Source organism: Dermacentor silvarum, chromosome 5, assembly GCF_013339745.2.
Source record: "Dermacentor silvarum isolate Dsil-2018 chromosome 5, BIME_Dsil_1.4, whole genome shotgun sequence".
Taxonomy (NCBI): domain Eukaryota; kingdom Metazoa; phylum Arthropoda; class Arachnida; order Ixodida; family Ixodidae; genus Dermacentor; species Dermacentor silvarum.
This window is the reverse complement of record NC_051158.1, coordinates 186,549,411-186,572,863: the sequence shown is the minus strand read 5'-3', so window position 1 is coordinate 186,572,863 and position 23,453 is coordinate 186,549,411. Positions and strand designations below refer to the sequence as shown.

Genomic DNA, 23,453 nt, shown 5'->3' with positions numbered 1-23,453 from the left:
TTGAAAGTGCGCGTTAGATTCGAGTAAATACAGTATTCGTTTAGAAAGCGGCACTATAGTGGCATCGCCCATTTGGTGCCATTACGATAACGCCACACCGCGCGCCGATGCTGCACCATACCGATACTACCGATACGACGCAGGTCAAAATGGCGACGTCGCTCGTGTACTTCAGCTGGCTACTGGCGCGGCTAGTAGCGGCTGGATACTGACTTTTCTAGATGGCGCTAACTATGCACCATATTTATCAGTTTCAGTTAAAAACTGGCGCGTTTTTTAAAATCCTCGAATCTAAGCCGACCCTAGAGTTTCGTGTGTGATTTGAAAAAAACTATCGGCCTAGATTCGAATAAATACGGTAAGTTAAAGATTTGTTAGTGCTGTTTATCACTCTCAAAACCATCGAAAGAACTGCAGAAATAGTGCATCGACACTGCACCGGCACGTATCTGCGACCGGCGACACGAACATTGGTTACGCAGCTTCTGTTCCAGGCAAAATGATGTCTGCTAGAGGAAAGTGACGCGTAATGTCACTTTATTAAAAACCATGTCCACGATCAAACGTTTAGGACTAACGAGAGTTCCGAAACAAGTCAATCTCGGCTGCAGCGCATGGCTACCGAAGGTGGACAGCGAACCGTGGCTTGGACATGCTCGCATCACAGCTGGCGGCGCCGCAAATATCAGCATGTTTTCTTCTTCGTGTGAAATTATTGCGAGGAGAGGGTAAAGAGGCAACAACGGTAACAAAACATTGCTGCTTGGAAGTGTGGGCAGTTCGTTCTGAAGCACCGTCTGCTAGGATTCGAAGTGAACAAGAAAAGGCCTAGCGGCGATATCGGTGGCGAATCATCAGCGGCAGTGAAGCTGCCGGCGACACCAAAGCGTAGCCGTGACCACTCCTCTGTCGCTGAGTGGTCACGTCACTGTGACAGGTAGATACATATCGCCGTCGGCCGGCGGTCCACGAACTGCGAACCACCGGCCGCAGTTCGCCCCGATGCACAGGGGCGCCCGAGTGCGACCATCATTAGATGAAACGGCGCACCGGTGCGATTTGCCAAATTTGACATAATTTATGAGGACTAGATGTGGCAGGCCAGTGTTGCCTGGGCGTGGTGCATGATAAGGCCGCGAAACGGGGGGGGAGTGAGGGAGGGGCTTTCCCGGAACAGCACAGAAATTTGAAATTAGCAGTGAAGTTGGGGGAGGGGGGGGCTCTTGCATGGGTGGGGGCACTTGCTCGGAATTTTCCAGTATATATATACATATATATATATATAATGAATTGAAGCATGAATAAGCAAACACTCGCAAAAATCTGGAAAAATAAAGAAAAACAAAGGATAACGTTTCGGGGCCCCTACCGGCCCCTTGTCCACAATAACAATGAAAATGCACAGCCCTTGCTTACATACTGGGAAGATGGCGCAATGAGCATGTATAGGTATCTGGTACATTTCCCCGTAGCCTGTTTATCGCATGTTGTGTTATCTGGACGTAGAATGATTCAAGCGGTAAGCGTTTAGGATAGGGATTTTCCCTGGCGATGATGGCCGCTGCGTCCTACGATGCAGTGTTCCCCTTTGCCACGTCGTACTGGTCCTAAAATTTCCCGATTCACCAATCTAGGTTCTGTCACAGTCTTTGCAAGGAATCTTTTACATAACACCTGGATAAAGGCCAAGCTCGATGGGTAGCTGGTAGCGAAGCTTTCTGGAAAGAACATAAGCCGTCATAGTTGATAAAAATCCTGGCCAGTGCCACCACGAACACACAATGGCACAGCAATGCGTTTTTTTCTTTTCAGGAGCCACCTGGCGGACAGGTGCCACTCACTTCTATCGAGTGTTCTCATGCATCACGAGTGCAGCCTTCGAGCAGCCCACCTGCACGATGGGGTCCTCCTCGCCAAAGGGCAGGCTGAGGAAAGCGGGCAGCAGGTAGGCCAGGGTGCTGCTCGAGTGGTTCACCTTGCGGCAGCGCGACCCAAACCAGCTGCTGCCGGCCGAGTAGACGATCTCGTAGAGGCAGCCGTCCCGGCCCCCCAGGAAGATCCGTCCCGATGCCGATCCCACCACGCACGTCGCAGGCGCACCGTCAGCCGACAGCGTAAACACGGGCTCGGGCAAGAGTAGCAGTTCCTCACCTACAACCTCGGAAAAAATAGTGCCACCCTTAGAGCAACGCAATTGGCAGAGTATCTTTCAAGGCGAGACAGCAGTAGGCAACCGCCACGGCAGGTTGCCTGCAATACTTGTCACGTGAAATCACCATCGCGCACTCACTTTCCTACTGCGGGGCCAGCAAATCTCCTCGTGGTTTGGTGCACTCACAGCTATCGCCGCCCACCTTACTGAGATAAGCGTTTCCAACGGCGTACTGCCGTTGGAAGCGTACTGCAAGCTTTGAATAGGCAATAACCCAAACGTGCATGTAGGCAGCTGCAGGTGGTGCGAAGTGAGCGTCATATTTTGCTCTGGCAGCATCACATTCTGACATTGCTCACCAACTCCATTTTCTTTTGGTTCCCCATCACCATCTTAAAGCACTAAGCATAAGGAAAACAACAAAGAGTGCTTTGACCCACTCGAGAATCGGCAGTTCAACGCACGTCAGCGTTTCGTGCTGCAACGATTCCCACCGAAAGGGCACGTCAATATCTCTTGCCGAAATGGCCCGGCCCTCCAAAAAGAAGCTGCCGACCCAGACCGAATTCCGGGAGCGCAAACGCAAGCTCGAAGACGTCGCAAAAACAACAATGTAGGTCTCGTTAATGATATGCGCAACACTACGCATTACGTAGATGTTAGCTACAGACGAGTCTCCAAAATTTTTGCGCGACTTTGAATTGTACGTTTTGATGCGTTAGCATTCTTAGGGTACTTGACGCACTTTCTGGGGGCTATCTGTCAAGTGTCTACGTATGTTTGTGTCTAACCGTTCACCCGCCTACCTGGTTCACCGGGTAGTCTGTGGTGGAACAGTTAGCACGTCGGGCTGCTGTGCCAAGGTGATAGGGTTCGAAACCAACCGTCAGACAAAGTCGCCGAGTACGCGCCGACGTGTACGCACATGCAGCTCTTCAACAAACCTCTTTCACACCAACGTGGGTCGCTGCAGATGCGGGACTGGGTATGTACCGCTCTTCTATGAAGCTCCTTTATAACAATGGAACAGTGGGCACTGCTGGTCTTCAAAGAACCTCGTTGATGCCAACTCGAGTCAATGGGCACACGCCAGTGTGCCGCTCGTCATTGACACTAACTCGTGTAACTAGGCACGTGCAACCGGGAATGTGCCGCTATGCAATGATGAACAAGATCTAATGCGATGCCGAAGGGAATCAAACCCACTGGGTATGCACCGCTTTTGAACGAACACCTTTCGTGCTTTAGCATCACGAATTCACAGGGTATGTGCCGACTTCAACGAACCTCTCGCCAACTCGAATCACCGACCACACGGCAATCGAGGGAACAATTCTCGGCGTTCGCAGCCTCCAAGATTTCCGAGATCTCCGCAACACAATCTCAGGGGTCTCATGCAAGCCTGCACAAGTCGCGCCATGCTGCGCGACTACACAAAGTCGTGAGAAAGATGGTGGATTCCCTCCCCTCGTCTACGGCGCAAGCTGCTGGGCCTGGCCTCAGACATCTCCCCAGCGCAATCTTAGGGGTCACGCCCAGGCCGTGGCCCCCGAGATCACACTGGCGTCGCAGCAATGTGGCCACGAACCGTCCGAGCCAAGCCGGCACGGCGTTGTTCCCTTTTCTCATCTATTACAGAGTGGAACACTGCGTTATGTTGGTTGACGTGCTGGTCAACAACGTCGAGCCAAGTAGAAAGCGCACGCGAAAGACCCTCAAAATTGAATAATTATAGATATAACGAAGTAATGTCGGCTCCCCCTTCAACTTCATTATAACGAGGTTCGAATGTAGTGCAGTGCTGTACACACACATTGCCGCATGAAATGACGGCTTATATTACTCCATCAAGACAAAATTTGCCCAAATATGTGACCCCTGTACCGGTAGTCCGTGACAGCTGGCAGTGTTAAAAGCGGGATTTGTTACATTGATAATATAGACTGACCAAAATAAATGGTCTGTTATATCCAAAAGTATGTTACATGCACACCCATTGTAATGAACGTTGACTGTGCATTGAGTTCGTCACTCCCAAAAAAATTATGGGGCTTTACGTGCCAAAACCACGATCAGATAATGAGGCACGCCGTAGGGGGGGACTCGAGAAATTTGGACCACCTGAGGTTCTTTAATGTGCACCTAAATCTAAGTACACGGGTGTTTTCGCATTTTGGCCCATCGAAATGCGGCCGCCGTGGCCAGGATTAGTTCGTCACCATGTGGGTGAACTCATGCACGAGTTCACCAAACTTTGGTTGCCACATCACTGTGTCAAATGTTATACAATCGATCCCGGATATATCGAACTCGAAAGGAATTGCGAAATAGTTTGATATATAGATAATTCAAAATATAAAACATGACTATCTAAAGCTTATCCAAGATCTCCGCACGTCTGACAGTTTCCCGAGATCGTGAAATGCCGGAACTTACCAATTTACTTCCTCAAGACCCTGTCGACTGCACAAAAGTTGGCTTATTTTTATGCTCATAAACTTTGCTAGTCGCTCGAGCTGCGGAATGGTCTTCGCAACGGTAACCTTAAAAGCCTGCAGGGTTCGTACAGGTATCCAAGGCAAAAATTCAAGGATATTCAAGGACTTCCCAGTACCTGTCACAGGTTTTTCAAGGACTCAAAGTGGCATCCAAAGTAGGATTTCCTTACTCTAAAATTTCCAAAAATGACTAGATTTAATGCACTTATAATAAATAAATGTATATCACAATTACAATAAAAATATATAGCCTTGATAACTTCTCAAGATCACAACACAAAATGAACGCTTACAACAGCGGCGTTCAGCTTAATGTTATTGCACTAATATAAAAATAAATACATGTATATCACAATGATGTTAATAACTTCTAGCCTTGATCACTTTGCAAGCTCAATACAATACTGAAAAATAAAAGTTCACAAAACACTATGAACGCTCCCAACAGCTACTCTGACTTCTCCAGTTTTAACTGGACAAGTTTACCGTACATTTCCAAAACATTCATTGTAGATTTGCTAAAAATCCATTATATTAAAACAAATAAATGTATATTGCAATTATGTAAAACATGTCTAGTCTTGATCACTTCTCAAGTCTGCAATATTAAAAGTTCGCACAATGAACACTCACAACAGCTGCTCAGGCTTCAGCAGTATTACAGTAAAAGCTCGATGATACGAATCTCACGGGGTCACGAAAAATATTCGTATTAGCCGAAATTCGTATCATCGAAACACAATTAAAACTACTGTCGAATCTCGATAATTCGAACTCGAAGGGGCCCGAAAATTTGTTCGAATTAAAAGGACGCATTTTTGAAGTATTCGTGCACCATAGCACGATGCACGAACGGTGCGAGTCGTGAAATATCGCGGCGCGCAAGCGCATAGCAAGCGCGGTCCACGAAACTGCCCATGCCGGCTAACGGTCGCTTCCCGATAACGACAGAAAACGAAGCTTCAGGGAGCGAGCGGGCGGCGCCGGCACACGGGTGCGCGCGGAGACCGTCGAAGGTGAGGGAGGAGGGCGGCAGGGAAGCGGATTTGGCCGCGTCAACTCCGCCGCTTCGGTGGCTCCCCTCGCCCTCCCTCTCAACTCCCTCGTGGCTCTCACCTTCGACTCCGTGCGCACATCTCCGTGCGCGCTCGCCGCCGTGCTGGCGCCAGCTTATTTTAGCCGCCCCCTGAAGTTTCGTTTCTGCCGTTATCGGGAAGCGAGAGTTTGCGGGCGTGGCAGTTTCGTTGGCCCGACTGTGCCTCCGCCGCTGCTTCCCTCTGCGCTGCTGCCGCAGCGTGCAAGGTCAACATGCGACTAGAAAATAGAGGAGAAGGGTTCACTGCCATTTTATCTGCGTGGCTGAGACGTCGGCACTAGTGTGTGCTAGAATACGGTTGTCTAGAACACTCTAGTCGGCACGTACACGCTTGTTCTGACGCGATGCAGAAACGGCGACCTTGCAATTTGAGAGAGAAGGAAATTTCCGCCGCGGGTTCTTTTTTTTTTTCCCCGTTCCTTCGCGCGCGGCATTGAGGGGTCTCTCCTGAGCTTTTGCTCTATGGCGGTGTCGGAGCAATGCCGGTCGGAGGTGCCGCCGCATGATTTGGCGCGCTGCTAAGAGAATTGTCGGTGCGCGTTATGTTCGAAATAAGCGTGTTCGAATTCGCTTGCTTCGCGTTGACGTTGAACGAAAGCACGTTTTTCATGATAGTCTCGCTGTGCAACAATTGTGCTCAGTGTTGACGTTGCGAGGCCTAGCTCCTTAGCCAACTCCGTCCGCTTCCTCTTGGGATCCTCATCGACCTTTCGAAGAATGTCTAATTTCTCTTTAAAGGAGAGTGCTTTCCGCTTGCGAGACATAGCTCGCTGCGACTAGGCAAAATGGCGCAAACACGAAGAACGCGGCCCGAAGCGCAGCAGCCACTCCATCTGACGGCTCGCAGAAAAGGAGGAAAAGTACAAAAGCACCAAAAGCGCCACCGCTTCAAACTCTTCGCGCCCAGTCGCGGAGTCCGCGCTGTCCGGCGCCGCGCCTCCGCACCAAAAGAGGAGAGAAAGCGCGTGACTGCGCGCTGTTCTTTTTCGCGGCCGTCGGTGGGGCGGCGTTTATTCGTATCAACCGACGCAGGTTGAAAATCGATTCGTAACAACCATTCTCTAGCCCGTTGCAAAGTAATGAGGCTCGGCCGGGACCACAGAAAAATTCGTATCATCCGGAAATTCGTATTAGCCATGATCGTATCATCGAGCTTTTACTGTAGCTGGGTAGGTTCAACAAACATCTCAAAAGATTCAGCAGTGTTATTGCACTTATACTATATTATAAATGTATACCACAATTATATTTAAAATGCCCTGTCTTGCCTCAAGTCCACAATATTGAAAAAAGTTCACAACACCCAAAAACGTGTACAACAGCTGCTGAGAGCTTCCTAGTATTATCTGGGTAATGTTCACCAAACATTTCCTAAACATTCAGCATAGTTTGATTGCACTTCTTTGTAATAAATAAATGTACATCACAACTATATTAAAATGTTAAGTCTTGATCACTTCTCAAATCCACAGTATTGAAAAAAAGTTGTCGTAGTTTCACCCGAAAGGCAAAGCATCAATTGCGATAGCAAATTAGTAGAGAGCTATACGGAGTAACTGTAAGGATAGTAGTTTTATCAGCTGTATAATCTTGAACATGCAGCAGCACCAGCAACGCGCACAACTGTTGTCGACGCCGTCGGCGTTGTGCCCGCGTTCGCACCGAACGCGCACAGCGTTGGCGACTGTTGCCGGTGCCTCTGAAGGCAGCTCGGAGGTTTTCGACGAGATCAGAATTGGACACTCGTCAAGCAGTGTCGGAAATTTTACCAACCTTCTCACCTCGCAACGTTTTTATATAAATACGCATTTGGTGCCGCAGCTAAACGTCGCCTCCCCCCCCTCCCTCCCGTCCCCCCACGGCCTTTCGCGCAACGAAAGTCAGGTTTCTCTCTACATATGGCGATTGTAAAGGAGGAAAGAGACGCTTCATTCTAGCCCTTCAGGGAGCACGGCGCAGAACGCGCATTTGCACTCGGACGTCCGTTCGCTCCCTGTGAAAGCGTGCGTCCATCGCGCCCGGTCACTCGCACATACAGCGTCCGAAGCTCGGCGACGATTTCATCGCCATTGACGTCATATGGAACTTCACGGCGACGCCGACGGCAGAAATCCGCTTTGGAATGTCTATATAATTGCTATCGCAATAAAACAAATGTTCACAACCACTGCTGGGACTTTCTTGTATTAGGTTGGTACTGTTTATACCACAATTATATAACAAACCTCCAGCCCTGAACACTTTTTGTAGTCACAACACAATAGAACTGTTTACAATAAACAGTGGAAGGTGGGGGAGCCAAGAGGTAAGACGAGGGAAGCCACCGAAGCAGCGGAGTTGCTGAAGAAGGAAAAGTGGTTCGGCATGAGAAAAGGTAATGTTGGCGCTATCTTCTGCAGCCCTTGAGGGAGCACAGCTCAGCGCCAAGTTGCCGAGGCCATATCCACTTCCCTCCTCCCCCACCTTCGACGGTCTCCACACACGCACGCCGCCATGTCGGTGCCAGCTTAGCCCGCTCCCTGAAGTTTCGTGTTCTGCCGTTATCGGGAAGCAAGCGTTGACCGGTGGGGGCAGTTTCGTGGTCCTCGTTCGCTGTCGCGCGCCACGATATTACACGGCTCGCACCGTTCGTGCATCGTGCTATGGTGCACGAAAACTTCAAGAATAAATCCTTCTTTTAATTTGAACTTTTATTTTGAAAAAATTTTCGGGCCCCTTCGAGTTGGAATTATCAAGATTCGACCGTACTACGACGGTGGATATTCATTAAACTGCTGGCTGCATTAACCAAGGCACTGAGCATCAGTGGTAAAGTTGCTCCACTATAGCCCTCTTTAACTTCACCTTGCGCGCAAGAGGGAAAGTGGGAAAAGGCAGACCGACGGGCGAGGAGTGAAACGAACGATAGGGTGAGGAAAGCAGCGTAAACGCTGCCAGCCAAGCCAGCACCGAAGCGTGTCATGCATCTCTCGCTCCGTTCGCAGTTTGATGCGGTGAAGCCTTTTACTTTTCCACGCAGTTCTGCAAAACGGAACCATGTGCGCTCGCGCCGGCGTATTGTTTCTGAAATGGGGAGTTTGTGAGAACGACGCCAATCTACCACAGAAAGGAGGTCGCAATGCCGATATCAGAGCACATTGCTCACGAAATTCAAGGATTTTCAAGGAAGGAAAAAAAATCCTAGGACTTTCAAGGGCCTTGAAAACGCACTTTTCAATTTCAAGGGTTTTCAAGGATTTCAAGGACCTGTACACACCCTGGCCTGCATCGCCCAGACACAAGACCACGGTGCGTCCCCTGCGTGTTGAAGTGCATGTCGCACATTTTTACTCAAGAAAAGGTAGAAATAGACGCACTGCAGAAGCAAAACAGCCTGCATGGATACGCGCCGTGCTGCCATCAGCACACTTATACAGCGAATCGCACGTGAACGTGCCCGGCCTCTTGTCCGTTACAATATGCGCCATTTAGACAGCCAATCGTCATATGTGGGCAACGTGGCAGGCGGACTGTTGTGCCAGGTTTCGGAACTGACTTTCTGTTGGAACCAGTTGTCCTCGCTTCTCAACCATCCTAAAAAGTCTGCGGGCCTGCTGCGTGCCACTCAGCCCTCTGACGCCTCGTGGCCAGTACGTACGTACTGTACGTATGTACTCCCTTGGCTCTCAGCGCTTACCCTCCGGCCTCTGCATCGGTGACTGCCGACACTACACACACGTTGTTAGTTTTGAAGGTGCCGTTCAGCTTTTCAGAACATTCAAGGCCATTCCTACTGACATGTAACTGTGCGTGCACAAATGAAACGTGCTCAGCAAGAACCAGCAAATCGTACAGCGACGAGTCTTGCGCCTCGTTGCCGCAATGGCTTTTTCCATGAAGTTCGGATGTGGCGTGCGGCGGTTTTGGTAAATTCAAACTGACGTCCAAGTGGAGGTTGGGGTTGGATTTATTTTGGCTGCTCGTGAAATCCTAAAATGCTGTTTGCGGAAAGCCTTTGTCTAAAAGAAGACAAACCCAGTGGCAAAGCATCTCCAGTTCGGTATCCTATGCACGGCACCACTCAGTGAAAAGTGTCATCCCCGCTTTCTTATGAATAAGCATTTCAGACAGGAAAGCCTTACGCATTCTTGAAGCATAGTAGTGATCTGCTCATGCCTATAAGAAATGGCTGCAGTTTGCACGAACCACCCCTATGCGCAGCGAGCTAAACTGGAGCATATACTACTCATGTTTCTTCCATAGCATGTACTGCCCTTCAGATTCAATACCTTGTTTGACAGTATCTGCCAAAACAGTGCCATTTCAAATTTGTCGGCATTAAACATATACGCCGACGCAAGAAATGATTGCATATTTATTAAGAGAAGCGCACCTGCAGGGGTGCGGCAGGGCGCAGTGTTCGACACATCGAATGTGTTGGTGAACGGGAGCGTAGTACATCGCTAGTGGTAAGCGTAGTACATCGGCATACTTTTTTGCATGAGATCTTCAAAAGGATTTTACAACTGTTCAACATAGACAATAATTCTATAGACAGTATACACCACTTATAACGTAACAGCTTATAGTGCAGGACCGGATATAGTGCGGTCTTTTCAGACTCCCGTTAATTTTCCCATAGCACTCCATGTATACACGTATCGCTTATAGTGCAGTTGCGAGAAACGAAATAACGGTTACAGTGCGGCTGCCTGGGAGTACGGAAGTCAGCGGAGACGGCGAACGCTCCCCTCAAACGGGCACCCCAAGGAGTGCTCGAGGAAGAAAGAGAGACGAAGTGGAGTAGAAGGGCATGTAGTGCGAACGAACAGCCAGTGAGGCTGAAACCAGAATCTTGAGTTCGAGTCGTGAAATATCATGGCGCGCATAGCGAGCGAGGGCCGCGAAACTGCCAACGCCATCCAACGCTCGCTTCACGATAACGGCAGTAAATAAACTTCAGGGAGCGGGCGGCGCCGGCACAGCATTGCGAAGGGCGCACGCGGAGACCGTGGAATGTGAGCAAGGAGGGCGGCAGGGAAGCGGATTTCGCCTCGGCAGCCCCGCCGCTTCGGTGGCTCCCCTCGCCCTCCCTCGTAGCTTCCTCACTTTCGACTGTCACCGTGCGCGCCCGCCGCCGTGCAGGTGCCGCCGCTCCAGCCGGCCCGGCGCCAGCTCCCCGAAGTTTCGTTTTCTGCTGTTACCGGAAAGCGGTAAATTGAATGCAAACGTTCTAGCTGCATTCCTCGACTGTCACATACGTGAGGCGGCTCGGTGCACATGTTTTGCATGTGTGCGGGCCTTGAAAATTGTTGCTTTGGTTATAGTGCGGTACTGCTTATAGTGCGGATATTCGCGACTCCAGCGACTTACGTTATAAGCGGTCTACACTGTATCTGAGCCCGATATATCCAGGATCGACTGCATTAACAGGTTTACACAGTCGAACCCACCTATAACAATATTCAAGTGCCATGAAAATTCCATTTTATAACTGATAATTGCTGTAACCAGGATGCATGAAAAAACTCAAAATAGCGGGATGGCAGAGCTGTGGTGAGAAAACTATAATGGCAGGGAGGCAAACTTTTCATCTTATTACTCATGATGATGATGATCATTTCTTTTCGCGAGTCTCGGACTTTTGGCCATCATTGCGCGTTGCTCAGTGCAGCTTGCAACACCAACACGTTCCAGGAGACCCGCTCCGTGAATGCGGGTCTCTCTCTCGCTCTCATAGTGTGCAAAACATCTTCACCTCGCAGAGCACGAGCATACGAACGCGCCAGCTGTGGACGAAGACGACGACGCTCAAACACAATCATATGGTTTGCATAAATGCATGTTCTGCAAGCGTGGCTGTATAGCCTAGTGGTTACGATGCTCGCTTTGAGACCGAGGGTACACAGGTTCGAATACCGCCTCGGCAAGAAAGTTTATTTTATTTCTTAGTAGTTTCTCGATACGCACCACAAATTACGGATGGCTTAGAAAGCTTTGCTGTTAAAAAGAACTGACATTTTGTTCGCATATTGATGCATTTCTATAATGTATGTTAATGACCTTGGTACAAATGACTTGGAAAAGCAAACAGCACTAAAAACAGGGTCAAACAAAAAAAAGACAGCGCACTAGCTTGTGTCTTTTTGTTTGCAGCTCATACTTGTTGCAGCCCAGATAACCGCAGAGATAATCGTTGTTTTCCAACCAGATCTTCTAGTGAGTAGATCTACTACCCCCCCCCCCCTCCTTAAAGCACTTTTCGTCAGTCACTGTAGCATTCTTCAACATTCACTGGGTTATTGAACGACGCGGCAGCCCCCAACATTCCTACGTTACTGCTTCTGTGTGGACGTTGTCGCCATTCACCATCCTCCGGGTTTCTTGTGGCTGTTTCTTAGCTTCCATGGTCCTGTATCTCTATCTTTGATATACAGTAAAAGCTTGTTAATTTGGATTTCACGGGACCGAAAAAAATGTCCGAATTAACCGAATGTCAAATTATCAAGGGTATCAAGAAAACAATAAACAAATGCTTTCTACGTCAACACGCTCTTATTTGCAGTATGAATCAGCAAATTCTGTTTCTATTTTGCATAAACACAATGCAGAAGCTGCAATTCTCGTCATCTCGCGACTTCCTTCACATCGCGGCTGTGGCGTGCGTCTTCATCTGAGACGCGCTTTTCACTAGCGCGCGCACATCCCGTTAATTTTTTCGCCTATGTCGCCGGGTCGCCGCCCATCGTGATGTAGACGGTGCACCTTTTTCCTCTTCACAACCACAATCTCTCTCTCTTTGCAGCTTCGCACTGAGTAAAAACGAAACTTTTGTTTGCCGCAACCGCGGCCGTTGTCAACGCGATCATGCACGGCGACCTTGCGGTTCTGAAGGCGCGCGGCCGACGCACGCAGAGTCAAACCGAAACTACCGTTTGCTGCAACTGCGGACGAAGCCGCTGTCGATATCGACGCGATCATGCATGGCAACTACCGAGTTATGAAGGCACGCGGCCGACGTGCGTACCGAGTCAAAACGAAACTACTGTTTGCCGCAACCGCTGCGGACGGAATCGCGGCCGCTATCGAAACGATCATGGATGGTGACTATGCAGTCATGAAGGCACGCGGCCAACGCGGTGCTATGTGCGACGGTAAACGCAAGCTTTAAAGGCACAAATAGGCACGAAGCCTTCCGGCATTGTTGTCATTCCAGTACGATTTCTAGTGATGACTACAGCGATGCGAACTCCATCACTTCGTTTCAGTGGACGCTAGAGTGTACTAGACAATGGTCGAGTAGGCCGAACGGCGCTATGCCACTGAGGCGCCGCGTGTGGAAAAATAGTGCGAGGGCGCTGCGAGCGAACTGGATTGGGGCGGAGACGCGCTCCGCGGCAAATTCAACGTACTTTCGCTGCGGGTGCTGAGGCCGATTGCGCATAGTACGCTCTTAAAATAGTGCTTTATTTCAACTGCAAATTTATGTTTACACCATTTTGCCAAACATGTATATTTCAGGCATGGATTATACAACGCGACGTCTTCAATTTTGCTGTCGTTGTCAAGCGCGTCGTCTGCTAGCGAGCGTGGGACGCCCAGTTTTTCTCGCAGAACCTCTGTGCAGTACATTTTTTTTAATGTTTTAGTTGCTTCGGTGTGCCCATGACTCTTGACGGCCTGTACCAAATGTAGTTTTAGCCATGTGAACTGCTGTTTTTATCACTGTCCTCTAAAAGTAACTGGTATCTCTGCACCATGAAGGCTACGTTGAAAATTTTATTATTGATACCGTGTCATTTTACGCGCGCTTCTTGTTGCTGGATATTGATCAGGGACAATGATCGAAGAAAACAATATTAGAGTGAAATAAACCAGGTTTATTAACTGCGTGGCGCGAAGAATGACCAATGTGTTTGTAGGTAATTAAATCAAAGGGTACATAGACACATATATTCACGATATATATCTATGGGAAAAAATAACAAATCGTCTAAATGCAATAATTGAAAAAGTGAGAACTACCGACCGGAATAAGCGCACGTATTTGCAGTAACAAACACACTTACTAGTGAATACTGCAAATAAAACTCGCATTCACACAAATAATATGCATAGCAGGCAAAACCATCTTTGTGTGTGTGTGTGTGTGTGTGTGTGTGTGTTTGTGTGTGTGTGCGTGTGTGCGTGCGTGCGTGTGTGTGTGTGTGCACGATGCCGGAGAGTCGTGGCTGTTGCGCAGAGGCGCAGTTCCTGAGAGAATTCACGGACGGGTGGTAATAAGCCCTGCTTAACAAGTTCCTAGCTCTCAATCAATATAAACGCCCCGTTTTAGGGCAGCCTGTAAATCTGCTAACTTGATTCAGACAAGGATTTTTAACAGTCTCACCGTGTTTTCAACCCATTAAAACTGAGTTCCTCGTGTGGTACCACACTTATCTTCTTCAAAAAACACAACAGATCTGCACATATCTCTACGTGTATGTGAGACATGCCGTTCCTTTAATTGTTTCATTATGGTCGTTATGATAGTGCACCGAATAACTGAAAGTAGCTGTTTATAATATACAAGCTTCTGAGTTAAGCGGTCATACATTTGGGAACGGCATTACATTTATGCATGCATGAAATGTAGGATAAGCGTAAAGGCCCAACCACAAGGAACGGATTTCCGACGGATTTTCGGCGTCGGCGCCGGCCGGCGGCACGCGACGGCGGCCGGCGGCGTGGAGAACAATGCTCCGCCGGTCGGCGCCGCAAGACCGAGCAGGCCAGACTGCAGCGCTGACGGCGGAAGTGGCGGTAGACGCAGGAGATAAACAAAATATAGCCTCCGAGATGGTGCACCGTGCCATGTGAGTGAGCTCGGAGGCCATTTACAAAGCGAGCTTCCGGCGTTGTCGTCCGCGAGTGCCTGTGCCTGGTCTGCGTCCCAAACAGCCGATCGCTCACGCGTGCTCCGGCCATTGCAAGTGGTGCAGCTTTGTACGGTATCATAGATAATGATGTATACTCTTTCCAGACAGGGACATGCAAGGAACGCCGAAGTGCACACTTAAGGCCCGTCCGCGTTACCGGCACGCAAACTCGCCGTACGCCGTTCGCGGGTCGCCGTTTGACGGTGGTTTCGCTCGCGAGCGGCGAGATTTCCTTGCCGTAGACAGAATGGGACCGGGACCCATTTGTGCTGCAGCTGTACAGCGAAGTGGCCAATTAGACCGAGGGGTGGTCACCCTGGCACCGACGGCAGCCTCACCGCCGCTGATCGTTCGGCGGCGCCGATATCGTCGCTAGGCCTTCTCCGGCTCACTCGAAAACTTAAGCTGACGGCGCTTCGGAATGAATCACCGACGCTCACCAGCCGCGATATTTTCTCACCGTTGTTGTCGCTCTTCGCTATAATTATACACAAAGAAGAAAATGCGCTGATATTAGCGGCGCCGTCGGCTGTGATGCGGGCACAACCGAGCCGGTTGTCTGCCGCCGGTAGCCGTGCACTGTAGCTGAGCTCGACAAGTATCGGAGCTCTCGTTCGTGTTTAACGTTCGACAGCGGATATAGTTTTTCATACAATGTAGAATTTACGCGTCACGTTATCTAGCGGAAAGTATTTTTGCTAGGAACAGAAGCTGCTGGTGATGCTATCCATGCTATGCGACTAGTGCTACGTATTTCAGCACAGACAACCAGCGTATATGTTTTGCACTAGAGCTACGGACAATTTTTATGAAGTTTTAAAAGTACAAGAAGTCCTTGCTTAGTAAAAACAATTGTTCTGTTAGCGCAGCATTTTGCAAAACTGACCGACTAAATTCGGGGCCAAGGATCTGGCCACTTTGCGCCACGCTTGAAATACGTCGACGCCGAGAGTCTCTTGTGGTTGAGAGCCGTCAATGAGCGTCCACGCCGCGTGCCGCCGGCCGGCGCCGACGCCGAAAATCCGTCGGGAATCCGTTTCTTGTGGTTGGGCCTTAACATGTTTTTCTCGGAAATCAGACTTGAGAATAATTTATGTTGTTCACACCCCCGGAAATAAGCTGAAGAACGCAGCCACCTGCTTTTTTCTTTTTTTAATATAAGCAAATTCTTTGGTTTTACGTGGCAAAACCACGATATGATTAAGGCACCCGGTTTATATAGTTTTTGCCACCTGGGGTTCTTTAACGTGCACCTAAATAGAAGTACACGAGTCTTTTTCCATTTCGTTCCCCATCGAATTCCGCGACCTGGATTCAACCCCTGTGCTCAAGACCGTATCCACTATACTATATAGCCACTAATTAGGCTACCGCGTAGACTTTCTTTTCTTTTTATTTTTTTGAAGTATCGACTGGAAAAAAAATCCACGTACGGCTTACGGCCAAATATTAGCATATAGAATGGCCGCTTTAGGCTATGGGATCAAATATCTTTGTACGCATTTTTTATATATATTGTCTAATAAAATTCCCGTTCGATTTGATTTAATTAAAACCGTTTTCGGAGCTCGAGGTCCGACTGCAATAAATGACCCCTTAACGATTACTCCGCATTCTGTTACGCGAGAAAGGCGAAAATTTGAATGAATTGTTGCGCTGCAGCTTTTTTTTTTCTATAACAATACTTCACGTAAATCTGAGGACAAGGCGCCGGATGGGCAGCTATGTTTTATTTGTTTGAGGCGGCAAGCAGGAAGGTTGCATATCTTTCTCCTTCTGCGTTTCGCAGGACCTACTGATGAAAAACTTTGTGTGCAACAATATACACGAGAGATACATGCTGCTTGAAGAACGAGAAAAATATTTTTTGTCCGAAGGGAACCGTACAATAACATAGTAGAAAGAAAGCCGACACTGCGGCCGCAATGCACGCGCAATGACCGAGCGGTATTAAAAAATAATAAAAAATAAATAAAGACGAGAAAGAAAGTAATTTATTCTTAAGGCATAAATACATGTCATATGCAATTATGAACCCCATTTGAGCGGTCTGAACGCAAATACCAGCTCGCGAAGTAGTACGAGTGACCCTGCCGAGCAGTATCGCCAGCAGTTTCCAACGGCGCGACCTTGATACGGCCCAATCCACTTCGACCGCAGCACCGCCCCAGTATTTTTCCACGTCGGGCGCCTCACGGCAAAGCATGCGCCGCCCCAGCCGCTCGTCCCACTCGACCATATTCTAGTACACTCTAGTGGACGCTAACATTGTTTTGGTGCGGTCCATTCATGTTTCGGAGGGTGGCGTGGCTTACAGAGCTATGGGCGCGGACCATTCGAGTTCGGAGGGGCGGAAGAGCAACGGGACAGAGGCGCGCGAGGCTGGCGATACGGAGAAGAATGCAAAACAACGCGCGGCGGCGTGGAATGGCTCAAATTTCTTTTTTTTTTCTTTTCAAGGAGTTCATATTCCATTTGCTGTCGGCACGGACACTCAGTGAAAACTACTTTTTGCCGCAACCGCTGCGGATGAAACCGCGGCCGCTATCAACGCGATCACGGATTGCGACTACGCAGTTTTGAAGGCACGAGGCCAACGCGGTGCTATGCGCGCCGGCAAACGCAAGAATAAAAGCTTTAAAGGCTCAAATAGGCACGAAGCGTTCTGGCGTTGCTGCCATTCCCGTACGATTTCCACTGGTGCCTGTGGCGATGCGAACTCCGTTGCTTCGTTTCGGTGGACGCTAACGCCGTTTGGTAGAGTACACTCTAGTTATGGCTCGTTTGCGTCGCACATTTGCGGCGCTCCGCGCTCGCCGAGCACCTAAAGTTGTCCAAATTAACCGATGTGCAGCCAAATACGTCCGAATTAACGAGAGTTTCATTGCATTAAATAATGCAAACGCCTGCCGGGACCAAAGCACGTGTCCGAATTAACCGATTTTCCGAATTAATGAGGGTCGAATTAACGAGCTTTTACTGTATATTTGCCGGGTGCAAATCAGTGTTCTGCAAGTCTTTCTATCTTGTCCCGTATTTTGCGGTATTTTCTTTCTTAACAAAGTGTACAAACCAGCTCTTCTCAAGTTTATTTACGTATTGAAAGTCAAAGACAAGAAAAAGGAAAAGAAAAAATCCCGCGCCATTCCACTGCGGTGACGGTGGATTACCAGCGAAGCAGTTTGGCACACGACATAGAGGTGACGCAGAATTTAGATCAGAGGTACGAGCTAATTTCTCTTGAGCGGCGAAGGCGGTCATCCCAAAGAAAGACACACACACACTTTGATCAGCTGTTTCAATTGGCGGCACACATTTGCGTGGAAGACTACCACCACCTCGGTAAGCCGGACAAAACTAGACACGCGCGACGGCACTGCCACACCGGAAGAGCAGAAAGAAACCAGGCACGCAAGCGCTTGGAACAAAGGGAGGACGGCGCGAGCGCACACATCACGAGTTGCTGAGGCCAAATCCGCTTCCCTGCCGCCCTCCTCCTTCACATTCCACAGTCTCCGCGCGCACGTGCCCGTTGCCATGCCGGTGCCGTCTGCTCCCTGAAGTTTCGTTATCTGCCGTTATCGGGAACCAAGCGTTGGCCAGCGTGGGCAGTTGCGCTCTTTATGCGCTTGCGCGCCGCGATATTTCACGATCACACCATTCGTGCATCGTGCTATGGTGCTCGAATACTTTGTAGCATATTCGCCCCAAGCAGGAGCGAAAAGAAGACGACTACAATCCTTGAAGTTTGGCACAAGAACTAGTTTATTTGCGAAGAAAAACATGCTTCGCAAACGATAACACAAATGGGCGTCTTGGCTGCGTATCTCCCATGGCGCACCGGAGATAACATGAGGCATGTTGGCAGCGTATGCGCTGTGTGCCACTGGCGTACGAATTGGTATGCGCACACAAATAAAAATTATCACGATCAGCGGGCATCAACGCCCGCTACAAGGGCTCCCCCCCTAGACCGCGGAGCAAGGAAAAAAAAAACAAGCAAATATGCGAGTTAGTCCATGAGGTGAGCCAGTTTCACGCGGTCGAGAGAAACGTCATCTCTGTCGCGAACATGAATGGTCACAGTTTTGTGCAACTGCGACAGCACACGGAAGGGCCCGTCGTACACAGGAGTCAACGGAGCTTTCACTGTGTCCCGTCGCACGAACACATGGGTTACCACATTCATGTCTGGGAAGGAAAACACTCTTTGGTTGCGGCTGACGCGTGGCGCGTTGGATTACAGGTGCTGCAACAAGGAATGTAGCCTTTTCATATGTTCTGAAGGTGTCGGCGTAGGGCTTGGTTTCTCACCACAGAATTCTCCCGGTAGTCGGATTGTAGAGTCGTACAGCCTTTCTGCTGCACTGAATCCAAGGTCTTCTTTTATCGCGGTACGCAGGCCCAGAAGAACGAGAGGGAGCTTCTCCACCCAGTGCTCTCTATCCAACTGAAGATGCCTTCAGTTGGCGGTGTAGACGCTCCACCATTCCATTGCTTGCTGGGTGGTAAGCCGTGGTGTACTGGAGTCGCGTTCCCAGAAGCCTTGCCAGAGCAGAGAATAGGTTGCTCGGGAATTGTCGGCCGCGGTCAGTTGTTATGCGCAGTGGGCAGCCATAGCGTGAAACCCATGTGGCCACAAACGCCTGTGCGACGGTCCCGGCTGCGATGTCCAGCATCGGCGTCGCCTCAGGCCACCGTGAGTAGCGGTCGACACATGTGAGCAGGTATCTGTAACCCTGAGAAGGAGGAAGAGGTCCTACCAAGTCCAAGTGAACGTGGTCGAAACGACACTCTGGTGGCCGAAATGCTTGGAGTGCTGTGCGCGTGTGACGAGTCACCTTGACTGCTTGACATGTTCGGCACGTCTTCGCCCAGCGTCGAATGTTGGCGTTAATTCCTGGCCACACAAAGCGGTCCGTGACGAGCCTCTGCGCCACGCAGATTCCTAGGTGGTGAGGTCGTGAAGGCTGTCAAACACTGCACGCTGAAACTGGACGGGGACGAAGGGTCTTGGAGCTTTCTGCGATGTGTCACATGTGACCATAGTCGTGTATGGTAGTGGGATCTCTGCGAGCACAAGTGACAGTGGATTCTGCCACATCTCGGTTAGCTCTGGGTCTTCCCGTTGGGCGGCAGCTAATGCCTCAAAGTCGATGGACGCGGAAACGGTGTCGATACGGGAGAGTGCGTCGGCTGCTTGATTTTCGGTCCCCGCTATGTAGCGGATGTCCGTGGAAAATTCGGAAATGAAAGAAAGTTGGTGCAGTTCTCTTTCCGAATATGAGGAACTGTTGTTCTTGAACACATATGTCAGCGGCTTGTGGTACGTTAAAATGTGGAAAGTGTGACCTTCGAGGAAGAAACGGAAATGCTTTACGGAGCAATAAATGGCCAGCATCTCTCTTCCAAAGGTGCTGCAGCGCACTTCCGCCTGTTTCAGACGTCTCGAAAAGAAACCTATCGGTTTCCAGTCCTTGCCATCGTATTGTTGCAACACTGCTCCCACTGCCATCGTTGAAGCGTCAACCATGAGCCGCGTTGGCAAGTCGGAAAGTGGGTGCATCAGAAGCGTTGCGGAGGCAAGCTGAGTTTTGGCATCCTGGAAGGCTTTTTCATGCTCCGCTGACCAGTGAAACTCGGGCGTTTTCTTGGAGTCCCGGCGCAACAAGTAAGTTAGCGGCTGTCGAATGTGTGCACAGGATGGGATGAAGCGCCTATGGAAGTTGATCAGCCCGAGAAACTCGCGCAACTTGCGGAAAGAGGTAAGCATGGGAAATTCCTTAACTGCTTGTACCCGTGATTCGAGCAGCAAGATGCCTTGCGGGGTGATTCGATGACCTAGGAAATCTAGTGCTTCAACACCAAACATGCACTTTTGGGGCTTCAAAACCAGACCGTGCTCATCAAGACGCTCGAAGAGGAGGCGCAGGTGATTTTTGTGCTCTTCCGGTGTTTTGCTGGCGACCAAAATGTCGTCTAAGTAGACGAAGACAAAGAGCAGTCCGCAAGTGACCTCATTCATGAAACGCTGGAACGTTTGTGCCGCGTTCGTCAGTCCGTACGGCATACGAACAAATTCAAAGAGGCCGAAAGGTGTTGTTAAGGCCGTCTTTGGGATGTCGCTCGGCTCTACTGGAAACTGGTGATAAGCGGCCATCAGATCCAGCTTAGTGAAGATGGTCGTTCCCGCGAGGCGAGCGCTGAAATCATGGATGTGAGGGAGGGGATATTGGTCTGCCATTGTCACAACATTGAGTGCCCGATAATCACCACAAGGCCACCAGTCACCAGGCTCTTGTTTTGGCACCATGTGCAGCGCAGAAGACCAGTTGCTGGAAGAAGGTCGAATAATGCCGAGCTGGAGCATGTGGTCGAACTCACGGTGGGCGACTTCGCGTCTTTGTCCAGCAAGCCTCCTAGGTCCTGCGCGACGGGCGGTCCGGTGGTGACAATGTGATGCGTCACCTTGTGCTTGATTGGCAGTTCAGTGGTCCGAGGTTTGGTGATTTCAGGGAATTCAGCCAGAATCTTTTGGAAGTTTTGACTCTGGGTTGAAAGTGCAAATGCCGCATGAGGACAGGTCAGACTTCAGTCCGAGAACAGCGAGCGAAGTGACGTCCTTGAGACGACGATCGCGAACGCGAACGTCAAGATTGAAGTGGCTCAGAAAGTCCGCTCCCAGGATGGCAATTCTCACGTCGGCCACAACGAAGAGCCATCGATATGTGCACCTGAGTCCGATGTCTATCGTCATTGACTGAACTCCATATGATGCAACAGCAGTATTATTGACTGCAATTAGGCTGGAAATGGACTTGCTGCGTTGGCGATGTTGAGCTGTTGCTGGTAGGATAAATAGCTATAGCTCAGCTCCGGTATCGACAAGGAGGCGTGTGCCGGTGATGCGGTCGACAACGAAGAAGAGGTGGCTTGAGCGATGGCCGGTGTCGCAGTCTGCCGTTAGCGACTGGCCGGTGCGTTTCATGTCCACGAGCATGGTTGGGTGCAGCGAGTGGCTTGCTCTCTAAAATGGCGCTGGTACCAACAGACGCTCTGCTCTGCCTCGCTTGAGTGGCCGCGGTGCTGCGGGCTTCGAGCACGGGACGACGAACGATGCTGTGCAGGACGGTGTTTGTTGGACAGGGCGAGGTTTTCGACTGCTCCAGCAAGTCTGTCAACTCTGTCTTCTAAGCGACCTAACCGGTCTGCATGTTTGGACATTCCCGCTGCAGCAATAGGCATTTTTGATGGCTCGGTGCAGTCGGCGATGCGGTCGGCGAGTTGAGCCAGACGCTCGAGAGCCACGTCGTCCAAGCCAGCGAGTATCATCCGTGTTGACTGTGGCAGTGTCTGCAAAAACAACTCGCGAAGCAATGGCTGTTGACGCTCCTCTGACGCTTGTTGGTCCAGCAGCTGACGCATTCGGTGGAGTAGTTGCGAGGGACGCTGGTCACCAAGCTCTTCATGAGACAGGAGTTGTTGAAGCCCCCCCCTGCTCTGTTCGGGCACCTCAAGACGTTTCAGGACGGAGCTCTTTAGTTCGTCGTAGGCCTTCTCCGATTGAGTGGAGGCGAGCACATCGTCTATGGGGTCAGCGATGCAGGGGGCAGTGCTGCAACGACGTGGAGGTATTTCGACTCCTGCGATTTGATGCGGCGAAGCTGGAAGCGGGCCTCGACTTGGCTGAACCACACCCTGGGGTTTTTGAGCCAGAAATGAGGAAGCTTTAACTCCAAGGCGTTGGTTGTGGATGAGCTTGAAGTGCCTTCCTCGTCTGACATGGCTGCGGTTTTTCCAAACATCGCGGGTCACCACTATGTAGCGTACTCGCCCCAAGCGGGAGCGAAAAAAAGACGACTACACTCCTTGAAGTTTGGGACAAGCAGTAGTTTATTTGCCAAGAAAAACATGCTTCAAAAACGATAACACAAAGGGGCGTGTTGGCTGCGTATCTCCCGCGGCGCACCGGAGATAACGTGAGGCATGTTGGCAGCATATCCGCCGTGCGCCGCCGGCGTACGAATTGGTATGCGTACACAAATAAAAATTATCACGATCAGCGGGCATCAACGCCCGCTACAACTTCAAAAATACGTCCTTCCTTTAATTCGAAACTTCTTTTAATTCGAACAAATTTTCGGGCCCCTTCGAGTTCGAATTATCGAGATTCGACTGTACTAGACAAGAAAGTCGCAATATTTTCGGAATGCTTTTCTTCTGCGCAGCGTAGTTGACTATTCGATCAAGTGCCAGAAATGAGAAGCTCTTCGATGACACGACGGCCTGATGATGATGATTCTGCACCTCCGTTCATCATATAAAACGTGGTAAAGCGGCCAGTACACTTGCGCTTGCGTTTACCCGAATACCAGACACGCTAAACTCCATTGTGGCAAACCTTCGACGTGAAGCGACGGCCGCAAACGCATAGATGCTGGCGCCGTTTGGATTGGTTTGGATACCGAAAGTCCGATGCGCTGCAACCACTCCGCTCGTCTGCTGCCAAGCAGCGAAGCACGATGTCGCAGCTTGACATGTCGCCGATCGCTACGTTTGCAGCCCACAACGCAACATGGGCGAATCATGGTGCTCGCAAAAAGAAAGAACAAGGCCAATCCTGACCATGCAACTCTCATCAACATGGAGCACGTTTTAACACAAGCAGACGACACTTGCTGTGGGCTGGAAGTGCTTTTAGTGCCCTTGTGTCATGCATGTCCTTGTGCATTCTCTTTCTGTTACTTTCTTTTTACAGAAACAAATTAACATCTAAACTATCATGAACAACATTTGTTCACCATAATGCT

The 23,453-nt window shown here is 49.9% G+C and overlaps 1 protein-coding gene across 1 annotated transcript in view; it reads right to left on the bottom strand.

The window, feature by feature from the left end:
- The window catches only part of LOC119454643 (nuclear pore complex protein Nup155), a 176,445-nt gene that overhangs the window by 135,341 nt on the left and 17,651 nt on the right, over positions 1–23,453 (bottom strand). Inside the window, exon 3 of the mRNA XM_037716517.2 lies at positions 1,892–2,151. Coding sequence (XP_037572445.2) covers positions 1,892–2,151 — 260 coding nt within the window. The remainder of the gene's footprint in view (positions 1–1,891; positions 2,152–23,453) is intronic.